The sequence below is a fragment of the Myotis lucifugus genome, unplaced genomic scaffold (genome assembly GCF_000147115.1).
Source record: "Myotis lucifugus unplaced genomic scaffold, Myoluc2.0 scaffold_80, whole genome shotgun sequence".
Classification (NCBI taxonomy): Eukaryota; Metazoa; Chordata; class Mammalia; order Chiroptera; family Vespertilionidae; genus Myotis; species Myotis lucifugus.
Genome location: NW_005871128.1, coordinates 1,297,478 through 1,319,190, shown reverse-complemented (window position 1 = coordinate 1,319,190; position 21,713 = coordinate 1,297,478). Strand labels below are relative to the sequence as shown.

The 21,713-nt window shown below is 36.1% G+C and overlaps 1 protein-coding gene across 1 annotated transcript in view; it reads right to left on the bottom strand.

Moving 5' to 3' along the window:
• HCRTR2 (hypocretin receptor 2) overlaps positions 1-21,713 on the bottom strand; it is a gene marked incomplete at its 5' end in the record, with an annotated part of 93,102 nt that overhangs the window by 5,289 nt on the left and 66,100 nt on the right. The window contains 2 exons of the mRNA XM_006090729.3: positions 9,439-9,554; positions 16,913-17,156. Coding sequence (XP_006090791.1) covers positions 9,439-9,554; positions 16,913-17,156 — 360 coding nt within the window. The remainder of the gene's footprint in view (positions 1-9,438; positions 9,555-16,912; positions 17,157-21,713) is intronic.

Below are 21,713 nucleotides of genomic sequence, written 5' to 3'. Positions count from 1 at the left end.
TTTGGATACAGTGTCCAAACCTATAGAATGTACAACATCAAGAGTGATCCATAAGGTAAACTATAGACTTTGGGTGGTTATGATGTGCCAGTGTAGGTTCATCAATTGTAACCACTCCTCTGAACAGTGTTGATAATGGGGGAGCTGTGCCTAAGTGGAACTGGGACAAGTAGGAATTCCCAGTATCTTCTACTCAACTTTGCTGTGAGCCAAAATTGCTCTAAATCAGCGGTTCTCAACCTGTGGGTCGCGCCCCCTGAAAATACATCCTGCATATCAGATATTTACATTACGATTCATCACAGTAGCAAAATTACAGTTATGAAGTAGCAACGAAAATAATTTTATGGTTGGGAGTCACCACAACATGAGGAACTGTATTAAAGGGTCGCGGCATTAGGAAGGTTGAGAACCACTGCGACAAAATAAAAACAAACTCTTAATTTAAAAAAAAAGAGGGAAATGAAAACTGGCTAAAACAGTAAAGGGATGACAACCCCATTATCTTCTTAGGAATCCTGGTTCAGCTCAGATACCAAAGTTTAAAGAGAAGGAAAAACGCAGGTAACTGCAAGCCACCTGAATAGATTTTTCATGTATCACTACTGCCATCTGCTGCCCGCTGGAGAGATAGGACTTAGCTACCTTTTGCTTTTAGGTTTTTCGGCTTCTCAAGTTTGGCCCATGCAAACCTTTGAATGAAGGAAGGAAAAAAAATTCTTTGTTGCTTACTATGTATTGTTATGAAATTTCTTGAAACCAGTTTTATGGTCTGGCACTTTAACATGCACACAAAAACACTGAGAATCCCTTGTGGTCTTACATTAACATTTCAGATACCTGGAATTTGTAAAGACAGTTATACAACTTGTACTTTTCCATTTCTTTTCAAAGTTACTTGATAAAAGCAGGGAGTCCCTCCAAGTATAATATTTTCTTAATTATAAGCTCATGGAGATTGATAGGGTTTAGTGAGCAAAACAATAAAATTCAGCATGTGTAATTTTTTTAAAAAGGAAAATGTGCCAGCAAGCACACCATACGGCCATCTTAGTTCTATTAAGATCATTCAGCTGTTGCTTTTATGTCTGTGCTGCAAACCCCGACAGATCAATGTGTCCCTGTGGCCTCTCCGAATGGATGTTGGATGGGTTTTGTTGCTTTATACATCACAAGATCCAAGTGTGTTAGATAATTTCTAATTTGAGAAGAGACTTTTACTTTGATGCTCACACAGATGAATGAACATGATGCTCCTTTTGGCCATAACTATTCTCTCTCAAAAAGAAGCAAAAGAAGTTAATAGAAACCTGCCCTCAATTAGAAAAAAAATAGATAATGATTTATCTTCTGATTCTACCTATCCTGTCATGAAGACTAACCTTTTCATATAGGTCCCCTCAAAATTCTTACCATTGGTTGGCAGGAGGCAGGAGCTGAGAATCTTTCCTATGCTGTGAGTCTCTTTTTAAATAGACATTTAAAAGTATAATGGCATTGGAAAGTTCCAGAAGACCTTTAGTATGAATAACTCTATAAATATCTGCTAAATGGCCTTGAACTGTTTTCTAAATGATCTCTGAGAGATCACTTGAACCTTAGCAGTTGTATTATTGAGTGTTCCCCTGAAGGAGAGGTTCAACAGTCTGCATCTGATGACTTCTGCAACCATCAGAAACAGTCCCCATGAAGGGGCTCTGTCCCAGGGAGCATGGCTCTGGTCCCTGTCACCAGGAAAAAATACAAAAAGACGTGATAACATCTCCTCTTGTTTCTTGGCTAATTTAGTTAAAGGTTTGTCATTATCTCTGATCTTTTAAAAGAACTTTCCGTTTTATTGAATGTTTTGTTTTTATTTTTAATAAAGTCTGCTTAGTTATTTATTTAGGTGCAGTTGTTATACAATATTGTATCAGTCTCAGGTGCACAACATAGTGATTCAACATTTATAGACCTTACCATGTGATCACCACAATAAGTCTAGTAACCAGCTGTTACCGTGTAGCTATCACAGTATTGCTGACTATACTAGTATTCCCCTCCAGCTTTTTCACCCATCCCTCCTCCCCACTCCCCTCTGGCAACCATCAGTTTTATTTTTTTAAATGTTCATTTCCTTTCTATTGACTTTATTGCGGTGACATTGGTTAATAAAATTATGTAGGTTTCAGATGTACAATTCTATAATACATCATCTGTATATTGTATTGCATGCTCATCACCCCAAGTCAAGTCTCCTTCCATCACAATTTATCCCTATACCCTCCACCACCTCCCCGCCCCCTCCATAATCACCACACTGTTGTCTGTGCCACTTTGAATGTTTTATTGTTTTATTATACTTTATTTGCACTCTAATCTTTATCATTTACTTCCTGCTATTGGCTTTCGTTTTTAATATTTTTTTCTATTTATAATCTCTGAAGATAGAATGTTATGTTACTGATTTGAGATTTTTTATTATTATTACAGCTGTAAATTTCCTTCCAAACACTTCTTTGGCTGCATTTCATAAATTTTGGTGTATTGTTTTTATTTTCATTCATTTCAAAGTATTTTCTAATTTCTCTTGTGATTTCTTCTTTTACTGATTGGTTATTTTAAAATGTAATGTTTAATTTCCATATATTTTTGAATTTCCTAATTTTATTTCTATGGTTTATTTTTTGTATAAATCCATGGTAGTAGAATAATGCACTTTTTATTATTTCAATCATTTCATTAATGTACATTTTTATTATTTTAATCACTTTAAGTGACTCTAGGCTCACTTTATGGCCTATCATATGGTCTGACCTGGAGAGGATTCTATGTGCTCTTGGGATTCCATGCGCTACTGGGATGAATGTGTATTCTGATTTTTGAACAATTTTTTGCAGATATTTCTAGGTCCATTAGGTTGGTAGTTTTGTTTAAGTCTTCTGTTTCCTTATGGATCTTCAGACTAGTGTTTCTACCTACTGTTGAAAAAGGGGGATTAACATTTTTAACTATTATTGTTGAATTGTCAGTTTCTCCCTCCAGTTCTGTACTGTTTACTTCATGTGCTGTGGGTTTCAGTTGTTATGTGCAGAGAAGTTTAAAATTTTTATGTTTTCCTGATGCACTGACTTGTCATTATGAAATGTCCCTCTTTATCACAATTATTTTTGTTAAAGTCTCTTTTGTCTCAATATGGCTACTCCAGCTTTCTTTTTGGTTACAATATTTTACATTTAACCTATTTGTCTTTGAACATGAGCTGTGTCCCTTATAGATAGCATAGAGTTGGATCATGGTTTTTTGCTTGTTTCACATATCCTACCAATCTCTGGAGTGTTTTATTCATTTATATTTAATGTAATTATTAAGAAGGTATAATTTACATCTGCCATTTATATATTCTCTCTATATATTATGTCTATTTTGGTCCTCTATTTTCCCATTTCTGCTTTATTTGTGTTAGGTAGACATTTTCTAGTATAGCAATTTAATTATCTTACTGAGTCTTTCTGTTTAGATTAATGCCAACATTTTTTCATCTACTTTTCTTATTATTGCGGTTAAACCTATATAACAAAACTTAAAATTTCACCATTTTTAAAATAAGACTTAAAATATTATTCTTCAATTACAGTTGAAATACAACATTATTTAATTCTCAGGTGTATGACGTGTGATTTATGTTTACATATCTTTACCAAATGATCATTGCGATAAATAGTTATTACAATATTATTGACTATATTTCCTGTGCTGCATATCCTCATTTACATTTTTATAACGGACAATCTGTACTTCTTAATCGCTTTCACCATTTTCACTCATTCCCAAAACCGTCCTCCCATCTGGAGACCATCAATTTGTTCTCTGTGTCTATGAGTTTACTTTTGTTTTATTTATTTTGTCTTTTTAGATTCTAGTTAACATTGATCTTAGTAATACTGTGTTGGATATGTCTCCTAGGGCAAACTCAACAGTAGCAAAAATAAACAAGTGGGACTACATCAAACTAAAAAGCTTTTGCAACAAAAAAGAAACTATCAATAAAACAAAAAAGCAACCCACTAAATGGGAAAATATATTTGTAAATGATATATCTGATAAGGGATTAATACCCAAAATATATAAATAACTCGTACAGGTCAACATCAAAAAGACAAGCAAACAAGTGATTTAAAAATGGACAGAAGACATGAATCGACATATCTCCAAAGAGGACATACAGACAGCCAACAGACATCTGAAAAGATGCTCAACATCACTAATCATCAGAAAAATGCAAATCAAAACCACAGTGAGATATCACCTCACACCTGTCTGAATGGTTATCACTAATAAATCAATAAACAAGTGTTAGGGAGGATAAGAACCCTAGTGCATTGTTTGTGAGACGGTAAATTGGTGCAGCCACTATGGAAAACAGTATGGAGGTTCCTCAAAAAATTAAAAATGAAACTATCTTATAACCCAGAAATTCCACTTGGTTATTTATCTGAAGAAATCCAAAACACTAATTCAAAAAGATATATGCACCCCTATGTTCCTTGAAACATTATTTACAATAGCTTAGATATGGAAGCAATCTAGGTGTTCATCAATAGACACATGGATAAAGAAAATTGGGTACATATGGACAATAGAATATAATTCAGTCATAAAAAAAAGAATGAAATCTTGCCATTTGCAACAACATGGATGGACCTAGAGTATATTATGCTAAGTGAAATAAGGCAAAGACAGAGAAAGAGAAATACCACAGATTAATTCTAACTTACTTTCAATAATTTGCAAAAACTTTTCTCAAATATAGTTTCATTCTTTCTTTTCTTTGAATTACAACTTTTTAAAATACATTTTTATTGATTTCTGAGAGGGAGGGAGGGAGAGAGAGAGAGAGAGAGAGAGAGAGAGAGAGAGAGACAGAGATCAAAGAGAGAGAGAGAGAGAAAAAAACACCAATGATGAGAGAGAATCATTGATTGGCTGCCTCCTGCATGCCCCCAGGCATGTGTCCTGACCTGGAATTAAACCCTGACCTCCTCATAGGTCAAACCACTGAGCAACACCAGCTGGGCTGAATTACATCTTTATACATTGTAAGCTGAATCTTCAGAGTTTTATAATTATTGCTTCATGCTATTATCTTTTAAAGTCAACTAAGAGAAAATAATTACAAACAAAAATATATTTATACTCTCTTTTATATTTACATTCATAGTTACCATTACTGGTGCTCTTTTTTCTATGTGTGGACTTGAGTTAGTGTCTTTTCATTCTGCCTCTGCAATTACAATTTTCTGTCTATTTCTTCATACTAGATTGCCTTGACATCACCTAATATTAATTAAGTTCTCTTAGAAGAGTGTTGAGGAATAAAGGGAAGTAGAAGAGACTGATAAAAGTTGAGAAGGAAGGTCTTTCATAATTGGAAGGAACTTTGAATGTTGAAATTTAGTCTCAGACTCAAATATTTATCATATTTCATCTCCATTTCCATACAGAGTACCAGACACATAGTAGGTGCTTTTTAAATATTTGCAGGATAAATGAACATGAGTCCACATGTTGATTAAGATCAAAGTATTATAATAGGTGAGGGCTAGAACTGGAAAGAATGCTTATATGCACACAGGGCCAAGTAAACTAAGATAAAGCAGGTCTTTAAAAAGAGGAATTTTAGAAAAAAGTCTATAGAATTTCGAGACTGAGTGAGTTCTTTGAGTCACTGTCAAAGAGAGAATTGAAGTCATTGATTGTAGCAAAGCATTGGATAATTCTTTTAATGATTCTTAAAGGTCTTGAAAAAGTCATACAAGGACACACACTTTGGGCACTAATAGTCTTACACTTATTAATTCCAAAGTATGTAACAGATTCCATGCATCTTTGTAATATGAGTAAATAGGACAGGCATTCATTAATGGCCCACTTGTTTAGCCTATGGCACTCCATGCCTTGCCACTCTGTTTATAGACATTAACAGTTGGACATTGAGAGCTGCTCAAGCAGAATTCTATATAGGCACTCACTTGGGGTTAATTTACTTTATTTTAGCTGCTAAAGTGAACTCAGCTGGACTTGCCATATTCTATTCCGATATATTTTGTAAATGTCTTTAGTTTCACAGCCCAGGAGTTTTACTGTGAATCTTCTGAATCATGTGGCTTGTACTAACCAGGACAACCCATCAAAAGAATGTAGATTATTTCTAAACTTGTAATCCAATTTTGAACTTATTTTAGAGCTTGAGAAATGGAGCACTATAAATTTAAACAACCAAGAAGTAAATTGGCTAGGTTTGGTAGTTATCTAATTATTCAACAGACATTTTTTGAATACGTTCTTTAGGCAAGGTACCAGGTTAATTGTTGGGGTTGCAACTATGAAGAAGATAGATTCAGGTATCCCCAAGTAGTTTTAAAGTTAGGTCAATCTGTAAATAAATGAATAAACCATAAGCACTTATTATGTGTAATGCACATTAACCAGTAAAAAGATAGAACTAGAAAATGCTCAACACTGAATATCTAAATCTCAGTCTAAATCTAAAATATTTTTATTCTTACATGCTCAATAAAATTTATTCTTCTTCAAGAATATTTTCAAATTCTAATTTTCCTCGGAACCTTTTCTTTTAATGAATAACTGGGCAATGGATTCCCCTTGTTTTCCTGTAGCTAACCATTTTCTTTTAGCATATATTCTTTTACTCACTTTTTTTTCTCATAAACTATTTACTGAGCAACTGATATGGGCTAAGCATGTACTAATGGAAGGATACAAGATGAAGGTGAAAGTGTACTGTCTTCAACTTAGTAGAGTAAGGAAGATAGGCAAATAAAAAAAGTCATTATAATGTTAGTGAAAAGTGCTACAAAAAGAAATCTAGTGAAGAAAGTAGTCATATAGTACATTAATTCAACCTATGCTTGTTATTTTAGAAATACACACAAAATTAGTTAAAAGTCTGCATAATAGCATATACTATTTAAGTATTTTATTTATTGAACACTTTCCATATAGGAGGCACTTGAATTAATTAATCTATTAAATATAGCAACACTGTGATGTAGATGCTATATAACCACACTTTGAAGATGATGAAAGAGCCCTAGCTGGCTTGGCTTAGTGGATAGAGCGTCGGCCTGTGGACTGAAGGGTTTCAGGTTCGATTCCGACCAAGGGCACATGCCTGGGTTGCAGGCTCAATCCCCAGTAGGGGGTGTGCATGAGGCAGCTGGTCAATGATTCTCTCTCATTGATGTTTCTATCTCTCTCTCCTTCTCCCTTCCTCTCTGAAATGAATAAAGACATATATTTAAAGATGAAGTATGTAGTTAACAAAAATCATCTATCGATTAAGTTGTAGAGTCAGGATTAAGTTGTAGAGTCAGGATTGAAACTCATATAGTCTGGGCCTTGAGTCTATGAGTCTATGGGGAGTTATTCACTCCCCAGCTTCTAAGAAGATCCCCATTGCCCTTTGTGAGTAAAGGGCACTTCCCTTCTTCATGGTCAAGCTTAACCACATGACTTGTTTTGACTACTGAAAACTGGGGAGACATAACATATGCCAGTTCAAAGCAGAATTCTAAGAGACATTACATATTTCTTCCAGCTTTCTAGCCCTTTCCCTCAGTCCCAGAATGGCATGTTCCAGGAAGTGACGGTCCTTCCGATTGTGTGGACATGTGGAGCATAGTTTCTGCCCATCCTCACCACTGGCATGGAACATGAGTGAGACAAACTACTATTACAAGCCACATACTTGGAGTTGTTTTTCTATAGCTGAATAACCTAGCAAAAACTGACTAATATGCCCCGGCTGGGCTGCTCACTTGGTTAGAGCATCGTCTCATACGCCAAAAAGGTTTCGGGTTTGATTCCTGGTCAGGGCACATAGCTAGGTTGTAGGTTCCATCCTGGTTGGGGCGCATATGGGAGGCAATCAATTTATGTTTCTCTCTCATGTTGATGCTTCTTTCTCTCTCCCTCCTCCCACCCCTTCCTTTATCTCTAAAATCAATGAAAAAATATCCTTGGATGAGGATTAAAAAAAAAAAGAATCCTTATGCTTTGTGGTGATGGGTCTCTTAAAAAACAAATAAAAACTGACTAGTATGATAATAGCTATCAAGAAGTGGGATATAACAGTAACAAACAGCCTAAGATATGTGGCATTGGCTTTGTGGTCAGTGGAGAGTGTTGAGGAAACCATCATTAGGATCTGGAAAATCACCACCTACGTTTTACAGTGGCATGCATTTGTTACTTTAGTTAAAAAGGTCAGGGAACAGAATGCTAATAAGTGTTGATACTGGTTGCATTTATGGGATCATAAAAGAAAGGACTTCTTTGCAAACATAGAGGAATAGAACATTTGGAATTATGAGACATACAGGGCTGAAAAATGCAGCTGTTGCTCATATCCAACCACTAAAAGATGAACTTGAAAATTGCTTTGGATAACAGAGGATGAAGAAGATTCAAATTAAGACTCATCCTCAGACAAAAACCAAATAAAAGGTTTGTGAAATTATTTTAATGAATTAAAGTGGCCCAACAAATTCTTTCCGTTGGGTAAAATGTGTCAGAGCAAACAGACGGAAGGAATGGCTTTTCACAAGCCAGGTAAGCTCAAAGTACTGGCAATTAATTTAGAGGCAGAGATATTGTAAGTAAAGTCACTTAAATATACAATTTACAAATAGAAGAGGCTGAGCTTTACCCTTGGTCTGTGCCTTTATAAACCACTACATGTGTTGTTTGGTGATATCCTACAAATCAAGGTTTAGCCTAAATGCTACCTGCTTTGACATAGAGTCCCCTCCACTAAGTCTTCCTCTGATTCCCTGTGCTTACATTTATTAAGGTAATTTTCATTCTGTGTCTGACTGTCTCCCTTCTGTAGGCTAGGAATTCATCAATGACATAGACATTTAGCTTTTAATCAGATATGCATACAAAAAATACAATAAATGTTTGATGAATGATGATTTACTACATAAACAGGAAAAAGCAACATTATCTAACAATTTCAGTATTCCCAAATCAGCACTATCAACAGTTTCTAAAACACTGAGTTCTGCTTGAATCTTCTATTGTTCTAAAAAAAAATCTTTGAAGTTGGATATTTAACCTATATAATAAAAATGCATCAGGAAAGTTTAATGGAATTTTAATTTGTTATTTCTCATAAAAAGTAAAATTTATAATATCAGTCCTAGACAAAAATCAAATCAATTAATCACAGAGGTTTAAATTTAAAGTCATTAAGGCAGTTCATAAAATACATTCCATAACTATCACTCTAAAGAAATGCCTGGACATATTGCCAGGGCCAGTGAGCCTCAGCGTTTTAGGAAAATGCACAATCCTTTGCTAAGCATCCTCTCTTGAATTTTGTTTTTAAGCACATCCTGAAGAAAACACAAGGGCATTGTTTGAAATACATACCTGTCGGCACCAGAGTTTACGAAATATCTGCAGATAGGCCAACACCATGAGACACAGAGGTGCCATGTATGTCACCAGAAAGAAACAGATGTGATACATCTTGGGGTAAATTTCACCTGGAATGAAAGTCAAAATAATAAAATCTTACAATTCATAGATATTTTTAAAGGTAACTTTGTTATTGTTGAGATTTACCTTCTATATAGTGTCACTGGCACATCTATACACAAAGGGGAAAAATAATTTACATTAACTACTCACATTTATTCAGTCTATGTACGTACAAAATGTGAAGTCTTAATTTCATTTAATGACCCAGAGAGGAATAACAATGAGCTATTTCTTAATTTGTGCTGTCAGAGTCTATCCAGTCAAGTGTTCATTTATCGAAAGCCCTTATTTGTTTTGATTACATGGGGTTAATTAATAAAAATTAAATTGGATTGTCCTACACTCACATTAATAAGAAGGGACATGACTCAATCAAAACCTAATTACCAATGCTTTTGTTAAAATAGCAAGAGAATATAAACTCAGTTGATTCCTCCTTATTAAAATATAAACTGTACCTTCAAATGTGGAAAAAATTGGAAAAATAAATACAGCAAACATTTGATAATTCTTTTTGTTAATTTACTAGAACACATGCAAAATTAATTAAGTATGCTGTGTACATATGTATGTATGCATGTACTTTTAATAAAAATGAGATTTTTAAGGGATTTTTAAAGTTAGTATTTTTTATAAGTTTTTTAAAAATACATTTTATTGATTTCAGTCATGAAGGGAGAGGGAGAGAGAGATAGAAACATCAATGATCAGAGAGAATAATCCATAGGCTGCCTCCTGCACGACCCCCACCAGGTACCTTGGCCTTAAATTGAACTGTGACCTCCTGGTTCATAGGTCAACACTCAACCCCTGAGCCATGCTGGCCAGGCAAAGTTAGTTTTTAAAACGACATGGGTATTGTCTTTTTTACATCCATCTCACTTATTAGTCACAAGCATCTGTAGAAGTATAACTATTTCTTACTTATCATTAATTCTATGAACACAAGTAAATCTTATCACAAATTAGGCATTTATTAAACAAACAGTTAATAAATTAATGACTGGCTTTATGGCTTAACATCATCATCATCATCATCATCATTATTATTATTATTATTATTGTTGTTGTTATTACTAGAGGCCCAGTGCACGAAATTCATGCATGGGTAGGGTCCCTAGTGGCTGCCGGCTGGGGCCTTTCTTTGTTTAATGCCGCCCCCTGGTGGTCAGTACACATCATAGTGAGTGATCGAACTCCTGTTTGGTCGAACTCCTGAGGGGACACTTTGCATATTAGGCTTTTATATATAGAGATTATTTTGCTTTCCTAAAATAAATATATTACTGATTTTTTAAATGCTTTAAAGGATATTTTTCTTACAGTAGTAATTGAATATATTACAGTGATCCAGTCACTTTTACTTAAATATAAAACAAAAACCAGAAAAATATTCTGCATAGATCCCATAGATATTAAATGCAAAAATTAGAAATAATTCTAACTAAAAGCTAACAAAACAAAGGTTTTTTTTTAAATTCATTTCTAAAAATTACACAAGTCATTTTGTCTTTGATATTGACAATGGGGTTGGTTCCATACTATCATTGAGGGATAATTCTATCACCTCCGTGCATTTTTTAAAATTTTCATTACTTCAAAATGGGCATATTGTATAGAAGCATGAAGACTCAGGTATGCCATCAAATGTGGTAAGGGCAATTTATAGTCAGGATCAACAAATAATAATTGTGATGATCACCATCCTAATGATAACATTTACTGAACAATCATTCAATTCTTACTGAATATATTTTAGACAAAGCTTTGAGTTGAATATCCTCCACTTGATTTCATAGCCTTATCTTCTAGAGTTGGTTGAGTTTAATATTCTCCTTATTCTTCCTTCTAAGTCTCAGTCTTTTTTCTCTGATAGAAATATTTCCCTACCATAATCTTCAGAGGAGACAGCAGGGGGTGTGTGCAGTTAAGGGGTCTAAGAGCGCAATGAGTCATTTTTAGCTTCTCTGTGGCCCAAGCGGCTGACACCTAGCTCATCAGTTTCTAACTCCCTTTCAAGCTTATCCTGTAAAACAGGCCAGTTCCATAAAAAGTGATAGAACCCAAGCAGCCCGACTGGAGGAATAACAAACAGCCATTCCCTTTGAAGCGCCACAGCCCCAGCAGCATTTGGTGAGCCAGTTTCAAAGAACAGTGACCTCAGCACTTTCCAGGCACCTAAGTGGCTTTGAACTTTTGTTTGTTTTAAAGAAGGTGTCCCATGAGCTCCCCACATAAAGATATAGCTTTGAAGCTTGCATACCTGGAAGCCTTGATGTCTGCCTCAGACTAAATGAATTGAGTAAGTGGAGGAAGGTAGATTTTAATAGGCTTTTTTTTTTTTTTTTACTATAGCTATGGTTCCCATCACTGTGATAACAGTCTGAAGTTTTAAACAGATGGGAGAGAAAGCTCATTCAGAGGTCGGTATATTTATATAAATACTTGGGAAAAGATGTAATTGGCTGGTAAATGCATATTATGCTAATGAACACCCACACAGAAAAGTTGATCAAGCAAAATTATACTTTCAGGCTGGGATAGTTTGTTTTAATAAAGATATTATTATACATAATTGGGGTAACATGATAATCTTAAATTCCTCATTTCATGCTTAGAGTCTAAGCTGATCGGAAACCCAGAAATACCATGGAAATGTTAAGTTGTCTGTGTTGAAATTGTCTTTGTAGTCTCTCTGCACTTGACAAGCAATGTCTTAAATGTATTTTAAAACATTTATATATAACCTAGAATGTAGCTACATGAAACTTGTCCCACTAAAGAATAATCTAAGTTAGAAAACAGCATTTTGAAGATTGACGACCATTAAAAATTGGTGTTTCTACTCAACTGATGAATAGGCATATCTGAATAAATTCTTGCATACATATTAAAACAATAAATAAGGAGCAAACGTGGATATTTATTTCAGCTTTAAAATCAGAGCTTAAAGAATAATATCATATATTAGACAAAACTTAATTTCTTTTTTTTTAGAGAGAGTAGAAGGGAGGGGGAGAGACAGAAACATTGATTGGTTGCAATTGAGAATTGAACCTGGGACCCTGTAGTCTGAGGGCGGACACTCTAACCACTGAGCCAGACTGGCTAAGGAGAACTTAATTTCTTTCAGATGAGTTAAGGTCCATTTGTGAGCCAACATGTTAATCTAATTATCTAAAAACTGCAAATGTTTTCTACTTCATAGTACTCCTATCAGGGATTTAATGGCAAGTAAATTAAAAATAATTTCCCAAATATTTAATTTGAACCACCTTATCAAAGTTTATGGATCCATTAATGTTTACCTGAATCTTTAATATATTTTAGTATCTTCTCCCTAATAAATATTTTAATAAATATTCCTATTAATACACATACATACATATTTATAGATTTTCAAAATCTCATAAAAACCAGATGCCATCATGGATTTGGCTGTAAAGAAAAGATCCACTATTATGTTTTTTCAGACCATTAAAGAGCAATTTGGCAATAAAATCCAAAAGGAGAGAATTATATATTCCTAGTGTCCAGAACTATGTTTGACAAATAGTGCCTGCTCATTAAACACTGGATGATTGAATAATGAGACAATCATATCACTGAGTACAAAAAGAAAGTTGCTTTCCTCCCAATAGATTCATCCTGTGAAACGATGCATTTATAAACCAATCAATCAAAAACGTATGGGTATAATTCTGGAAGAATTTTTAAGTTTTAGAAATGTGAATTGATGTTACTGAAGCAAACAATGAACGTATACAAATACATATTTTAAGATCATTAAAATAAATATTAATACATTTTGTTTTTGAGTGTCAAGTGTGCCTACCAAAAGTTCTGGTTTGTGGTTGTTTTTTCTTCTTCTCATCAAGCCACAGGAAATGATGACTATAATGACTTCCATAAAATATCACATCTTTCTGGTAATATTTTCAGTTTGACAGAGTTCTCAGTTATTTTGCACAATGAATGAGACAGCATTTTCCAGACTTTTCCAAAGGTTATTTGATAGATATGAATCAAGAGACCACATTGTTTATTGTCTCTTTTCACACTGCAATATTGGTTGTAAAACAATTATGATATCACTGTCTGCTTTTATAACTACATAACTGATATAACTTAGGATAAAGAGAAAAAACAGTTCACAACACATTTTTTAAAATTGTGCAAAATGGCCTTCGGATTTTTAAAATGTTTAAACTTTAGAGAGCTGACAATGTAAAATATAATTCCTATGATGTTTTTAAGGTTGTAAGTATCATACATATATCTGAGTTATAACATTTTAAGTTGAATATGGACTTATAAATAGCCGAAATTAGCAAAGTTCATGCTATGTAAAAGTATCATAAACTAAATGTCTAATGAGCAAAATAAAAACCTACTTTGGATTCTTTCAGATTCTTCTTGAAAAATTGTGATTAATAATTTCATTTAATACTGTCTGTCTCATTCATTGTGCAAAATAACTGAGAACTCTGTCATACTGAAAATATTACCAAATTCGTGGACCAGTCCCTGGGCCTGGCCTGCGGGATCGGGCCGAAACCATCTTTCCGACATCCCCTGAGGGGTCCTGGATTGCGTGAGGGCGCAGGCCAGGCTGAGGGACCCCACTGGTGCACGATCAGGGCTGGGGAGGGACACAGGAGGTTGGCCAGCTGGGGAGGGACTGTGGGAGGGCTCCAGGGCGTGTCTGGTCCATCTTGCCAGTTCCAATTGGCCGGACCCCAGCAGCAAGCTAATCTACCGGTCAGAGCATGTGCCCCCTGGTGGTCAGTGCACGTCATACCAAGCGGTTGAGCAGCCTTAGCATACCATTAGCATATTATGCTTTGATTGGTTGAATGGCCAACCGGATGATCGAACACTTAGCATATTAGGCTTTTATTATATAGGATTTGAAAGAGCTAATTTTTTAGATTTTATTGTTTGCTTTTGAAGATGATCAAATTCAATTTGGAGCCACTTAATTTTAGCCTTTATAATAATTTTAAGTAATTATGGGTTTATATAAAATCACTTTTAAAAAAAATATATTTTATTGATTTTTACAGAGAGGAAGGGAGAGGGATAGAGAATCAGAAACACCGATGAGAGAGAAACATCGATCAGCTGCCTCCTGCACACCTCCCACTGGGGATGTGCCCACAACCAAGATACATGCCCTTGACTGGAATCGAACCCGGGACCCTTCAGTCCGCAGGCTGACACTATCCACTGAGCCAAACCGGTTAGGGCTATAAAATCACTTTTAAGTAATTTTCCTAAATGACTTCTGAAGGCTGAGTTTAGATTTTTAGGAACTCAACAATAATTGCTTTTTAAAAAAATATTTTTGAAAATGTCCTTGCTAGAGCTAGATAATAAAAATACTCAAGGTTGAAATGAGTTTTATATATGTATTGCTCAAACATAGTTAGAAGATGATGTGGCTATTTACTTCATTGTAACAACTGTCAAAATTCACTGCCTTTGCATACTGTTTGTTAATGGGAATTAACATTATCTGATTATTCAGGGCAATATACATAAGGAAAAGTTTATAAAAACTGCCTATTAACTTATAAATGAAACTCCTAAAATACTTTAGTAAAAATACTATTAAATATTTGAATAGTAAGTGGGTGTTTTATCTAATTGACACATAATGAATAGTGAGTGGGTGTTTTATCTAATTACCATTTCCATAAAATTAAAAAATATCAACTTTGAACTGAAAGCTTAGATTTACATTTATTTGTTTGCTTCATAATACTGACCAAAGAATTTATGGTTCAGTTTCATCATGAATTAATTAAAGAATTCTGACCAAGAGATTTTTAGGATGTTTGCAAATGTAACTCGTTATAAAGCAATTGCATAAGAGACACATCACAATGGGCCCCAACCCACTTTCTATCCAAATACAATTCATTCATAAATCTACATAGCCCTACATTCCCGAAACTGTCAGTTGGGACCCTCTTCCTTTCTTCTGCCCATTGTGTAGGTTTTCTTGCTTCCTGGAACATCCTTTTACCTCTTCCCTGTCTGAAGAAATCCTGCTCAACTTAACGCATTGCTGAAATGTTAGCCCCTCTGTAAACTTTTGTCCAAATGTTAGAAGAGTAAATCTCAGCAACAAAAATGATATGTAATAATTGGGGTAATAGAAAAAGCAAATTGTGAAATATAGCTATCATAGGACTTTAGAAAATGTACAACATAATCCTAGCGACTTTTAAACTTTATCGTGCAATAGGGAAAGCATGTGCCTAATTTCTCAGTTGTTGACTTTTTCTCTTTTCAGTGTTCCAATAAAGTACCCAGGTAGGAATTAACATAAATTAATTCAAATACTTGAAAATATCATATTCATAAGCTATCCCATGGGTGCACTGCTTGTTTTGGGGTACATCTTTCTAATAGGCATACATGTATAGCTTTCTAATAAACAGTGTTTTCCTAATGTTTAAATTCCGTAATTACGAGCCATTGTTATACACTTATTCAGAAGAGGACAGATTTTTTCCCCCTCAAATTTCATGCAATAATTTTGGAACTAGTGCATGCTATGCTAAAATGCAGGATTTTTAAAATTTCCAGTCATTCTTTGATGGGTTCAGATTTGTGTCACCACCCGGCACTGATTAAAGTGTTTCCACTGTTACAGGAAAGCCTTAGACTGTCACTGAGAGTTTTGGACCAAGGAGCATAAACCTCTAAGCTTCTGCTTATTTAAAATGAACTACCTTATATATCAGATAGGAGGGAAAAGGATTCATATTTCATATAATTCCTAAATTATGTCATAATTGTGCCAGAGATAAATTGTATTGGTTTAATATGTTATGAACAGAAAAAGCAAACTTAGATATTTTGACACAGAGAACAGCATTGGTCCACATACTCAACTCCAGTCGGGTGTCCAGTTAGCACATGGTTTTCAAATGAAAAATCCAGTCATATTTGAAGCCCATTGGGGAACTTGACACTTGAGGCCAGATAATCCTGTGCCATCTTATAAAATATGAATAATTCCAGAATGCATATTTCAATTCATATAAATGAGTCCTTTTCATTTTAGAGAATTTAAGAAAAGGTAACATAACCAGATCTGAATTGCAGAATAAACTCCTCCTTCCATTCTATCTGAAAACTAGATAACAATACATAGCATTTCTAAAGGACCAGGACAGGGGCAGTTATTCTGTGAAACGACTTTAGGTTTCCACTTGGTTTTCATGCTTTTACAAAACTATGGACAAATGGCCATAACATACACAAGGCCAGCCTTCCAGTGGCTGTGCCGCGGGCACTACCAGTGTGCAGCTGTCACAGAAATGTCAGCTGCGGGCCATGGTGCACGTACCTGCCCACTGCTCTTCACACACTGTGAAGAGGGTGGTTTTATTGGCCAACCCGGGGAGCATGGTCCTGCACTCCATGACGATGGCCTGAGGGATCATGATAATGCAGGAGACAATCCAGATGATGATGATGCTGTTCCGGGCCCGCTTGGCTGTGCTCTTAAACATCAAAGGATGACAGATGGCATACCAGCGATCCAGGGCAATGCAGCTCAGTGTGAGGACAGACACAGACACGGACACGGTCTAGAGAAAGGACAGAGTAAAAGAGAGAGAGGCACCCGGTATTACATGGATCACTCTTAATATTTTTACCTTATTAGAAAGGCAGTCACAACAAATAACCATATCTAAAACTGTCCAAAAAACATTCCATGCAGTGCTTTCCAATTAAAAAAAAATATCTGCCAAAAATAATATTACACATGTTTTGGGAAAAAAATCATATTTCTTATTAAGCATGAAAAAGGTACAATGGAAACATTGCAAACTTTTTTCAGGCAAAATGTTTTAATTTATAATCTGGCAGTCTTTGAGTGATTACTATCCTTATATTGTCTTGAAACTTTCCACTGATAGAGAAAATCATATCCTCAACTGGAAAAAATAACACATATGTTTAATTTGAACTGGAAAACTCTCTAATTTCACTTTATAAATATAATCTTAAAGGGCTAAACTCTATCAGAGTAGGCTTAGATTGGTTGATAACTCCTGGGAATTTCTTGGTGTTACTTAGAGTGTATTCAAACCTCTTTCCCAAACCAATCCCTTTCTCTTACCAGCCGCCATTACTTCCCTGCCAATATGCCAAGCACCCAAGGCCCCTCAATACTATTGCTAAATTGGGGGTAGAATTGTTATGGTCTTGATCATAGTTGACCTTTCACAGCTGCTGTGCCAGGCCTATATTTAGCCAATCAAGAAATTAGAAGTGTAAAATGTTCAACAAGGTTTAGTGATTTATTATTCATGAATTCTAATCAATGTGGGTGAAAGAGCTAGACATAGTATGGTTCAAATTACAGAGTCATTGCTAGTGTTTCTCTCTACTTTTAGATAGTAATAATCTATTCAAAACAGTTCACTGAAAGACTGCCCTCCGGTGCCTACAGTTAGCCAAAGTGCAGTGCCTTCTCTGTTACGGGGCACTGTGTGAGAGACTATGCTGCTACTCGTAGTATGTCTGATCCAGCAGTAGAATCCCCTGAATGGACCCTTGACAATCAGTGATTTAATATGTACTGTTTGATGACTATATTTATTGGTGTATTATACACACTAGCATTCAATTTGCTTGATTTTCTTGGGGGGATATAAAATTTCTTCATATCATAAGAGATTATAAATGAAGAGTTTTGTTGCTGCTTTTCACTTCCAGGAGTGCTCTTCTGGGTGCCTTTTCCATTTAGATTTTGATATTAGTTCAAATTAACCAGATTGTTAATCATTTGAAAAATGAACCTAGGAGGGGTTATGAATGTTGAGAATGAAGTAAAGTGAGATGATGTGAATTTCTTCTGTTGTCAGGTGCTTGGTCATTCACTCTTCCTGTGGGCATCTTGTGGTCAGAGTGATGCTGGAAGCTTTCTTTGGTAGAGAATGAGTCTGTTTTATATTTGCACATAGAAATGACAAAAGGACCTCAGAGATCCATGACAGGTAGAAGTGGAAATTTTGCCACATCACAGATTTGGATGACAGGCGCTAATTGATTGGAAGGTGGGAATGTGTGACTGTGAGTGAAGGAGCCTGTCTGACCATCAAGCACCCACAACCCACATCTCTATTGGCTTCTGTTTTTTTCCTGGCATTTCCTGTGCAGAACCTTTTCTGTGCTCATAAAAAATAATCACTCGGACTTGGGGGGATGGGAGGGACTTGGAAGAGGGTGGAAAAAAGGGGGAATGGGAGATATCTGTAATACTATCAACAATAAAAAATATATTAAAAAAATAATCACTCAGAAAAAGAAGCCAGCTACTGCTGTAAGTGCAAGAAAAAAATAAATTATATATATAATTTTTAAAAAATCATGATGATTATTCAGCAACTAGCCTAATAAATGTTAATGGTCTTATATTTGTATAATTATTAAAGATATAAAAATGTCATTTTAATTATTCATCTAAGACTTGTTATATTTGTGAGATTTTAAAGATTTTTGAGCATTTGCCAAAGTGTTATAGTACATCGTTCATAAATCTAAAGGTTGCATTGTATTATATTTAGAAGAAAAGGAACCTATAAATTATAGAGAATTAGCAAATGTTCAAAGAATATTAAACTTAACAAAATAACCTTAAAAACTGGCTGGGCATTCTGTAATATGTTTTAAAATATTCAGTAGGACAAAAGTATCCTCTTAGGTGCAAAAGCCATCAGTTTCAGAATATTATAATTAAAGAAAAAAACTACTTAAATTTAAGTTATTGGCTTATTGACCATTGACACTGTTTATTCCATTTGGGAAAATGCTACAGAAAGTGAGTAATAAATAATGTGAGAATTTGGAGATACTAGTTTTACCAGTGTGTCAATATTTTTTTGGATTTGCAACTTTCCATAAACAAGTAATATTGAGCCCTGGCTGGTTTGGCTCAGAGGATAGAGCATTGGCCTGTGGACTGAGGGTCCCAGGTTTGATTCTGGTCAAGAGCACATGCCTGGGTTATGGGCTCGATCCCCAGTAGGAGGCATGCAGGAGGCAGCTGATCAATGATTCTCTCTCATCATTGATGTTTCTCTCTCTCTCCCCCTCTCCTTTCCTCTCTGAAGTCAATAAAAATATATTAAAAAACAAACAAACAGGTAATATTGAATGAGGTAATGAATAGATCTGGTCTTTTCCATCTGACTCAGATCTTGTGGTTACTCTGTAGTTGTCTCCTCAGCCTATGGAGAAGAGGATCAACTGAGGAGGTGATTAGATTGGACACTGTTAATAGAGAAGCAGAATCTATTAGGAGGTGACTATTCCTTCAAGTGTAGGATTTGTTAAGTTGTGCTGCGTAGAAGATTATTGTCCATGACTTTCAGAGAGACGGATACCCGGCATCACTCCCTGTTTCCCACTGCTTCCAGTCAGTCCTTGAGTGTTAGCAGTAGAACCTGGAATACCTAGTCTACAACAAGGGGCCATGGTGTATTAGAGCAGGACTGCACCTACTACCGAATGATACACACCTCACGCATCACCTCACTCTTAACAAGGGACTGTTCTGTTTCATAAAGAGAGCTTAAAATCATCTCTCCCAGCAAAGAGAAGATTCTGGGCAACTAAAGCCATCTTGAAACTTAATAGGATTCCCCAAATTTCCCCCTGGATAGTTACTGGAATCAAGAGAAATACAAAGCTTGCTGTAAGTACCACAGCAATGGTGAAATATTAGAATTCTCTGCTAGTATGATTTCCCCTGTGTTTCCATGAAAACACCAAAAGACCCCTTTCTTACTGATTTTTTCTTATGTTGCTCAATGTAGTATTTCTCTGAAAGAATTTTGCTGCAGTGTATTTTTGTAACCCTTTCATGGTTTTCAGCCAACTGACACAAACTAATCCTATCAAACTTAATGCCTGCCATGAAGCTTATAATTTCCACTGAATATTTCCTACTTACTATTCTATCAAGAATCTGACCTAAAAAATGATCATTTCTCTGTATAAGAGGTCATTGAAAAACTACTGGGTTACAAATATTTTTGTAGCATTTCAGATCCAAATTAGTATAATTTCTACTAGTGAGCTATTTGTAGTCTCCCCCAACTTTTTTTTTTTCAAGACTTTATTTTTTTGGAATACTTTTAAGATCACATCAAAATTTTGGAGAAGGTACAGAGATTTCCAATATACCTTGCCCCCACATATCCATAGCCTGTCTGTTATTAACACCCCCACCAGAGTGATATATCTGTTATAACTGATGAAACAACATTGCACATCCTAATCATCCAAAGTTCATAGTTTACATTGTGTTTCACTCTTGATGTTGTACATTCCATGGTTTTAAATAAATGTATAAGAACATATATCAACCATTATATATTATCACGAATTCATGCACCGGTGGAGTCCGGCCAGCCTGGCTCTAATAGGTGGATTGGGGCCAGGCCTGTCGGGAGGAGGAGACAGCGGGAGGTTGGCTGGCCAGCCCACCCTGATCAGGGCCGGGCTGGCTGGGGGGAGGGGCCACAGGTGATTGGCCAGTGGGCCCTGCCCCCAATTGAGGTGGGGAGGCTTACTGGGGGTGGGGCTGGATGTGGGGAGGGGCTGTGGGCAGGCCAGCCCCACCCCATTCTGGGGTAAGGGGGGGCCAATTGGGGGTCAGCTGCCGGGGAAGGGGCTGTGGGAGGTTGGCTGGCTGCTCCACCCTCAATGGGGTGGGAGAGGCCAATCAGGGGTGGGGCTGGCTGGGGAGAGGGGCTGTGGACTGATTGGGGTGGTGGGAGCCCATTGGGAGCAGGGCCAGCCGGGGGAAGGGGCTGCAGGAGATTGGCTGGCTGGCCCTGCCCCCTATTGGGGTGGGGGGTGTGATCAGGGGTGGGACCAGCTGGGGGGAGGGGCCACAGGAGGTTGGCCAGCCAGCCCCACCCCCAGATCAGGCCAGATCGCTGGCTGCAGTGGGCGTCATAGAAACCGGTCATTCTGGTCGTCCTGGTGTTACGGTTGCTGGCTTTTTTATATACATAGGATTGCATTGGCTTTAAAAATCCTCTATGTTCTGCCTAATTCCACTTTTCCCATCCTTGACAACTTCAGATCTTTTACACGTTTCTCAGAATTTTAGCCTTTTTCAGAATGCC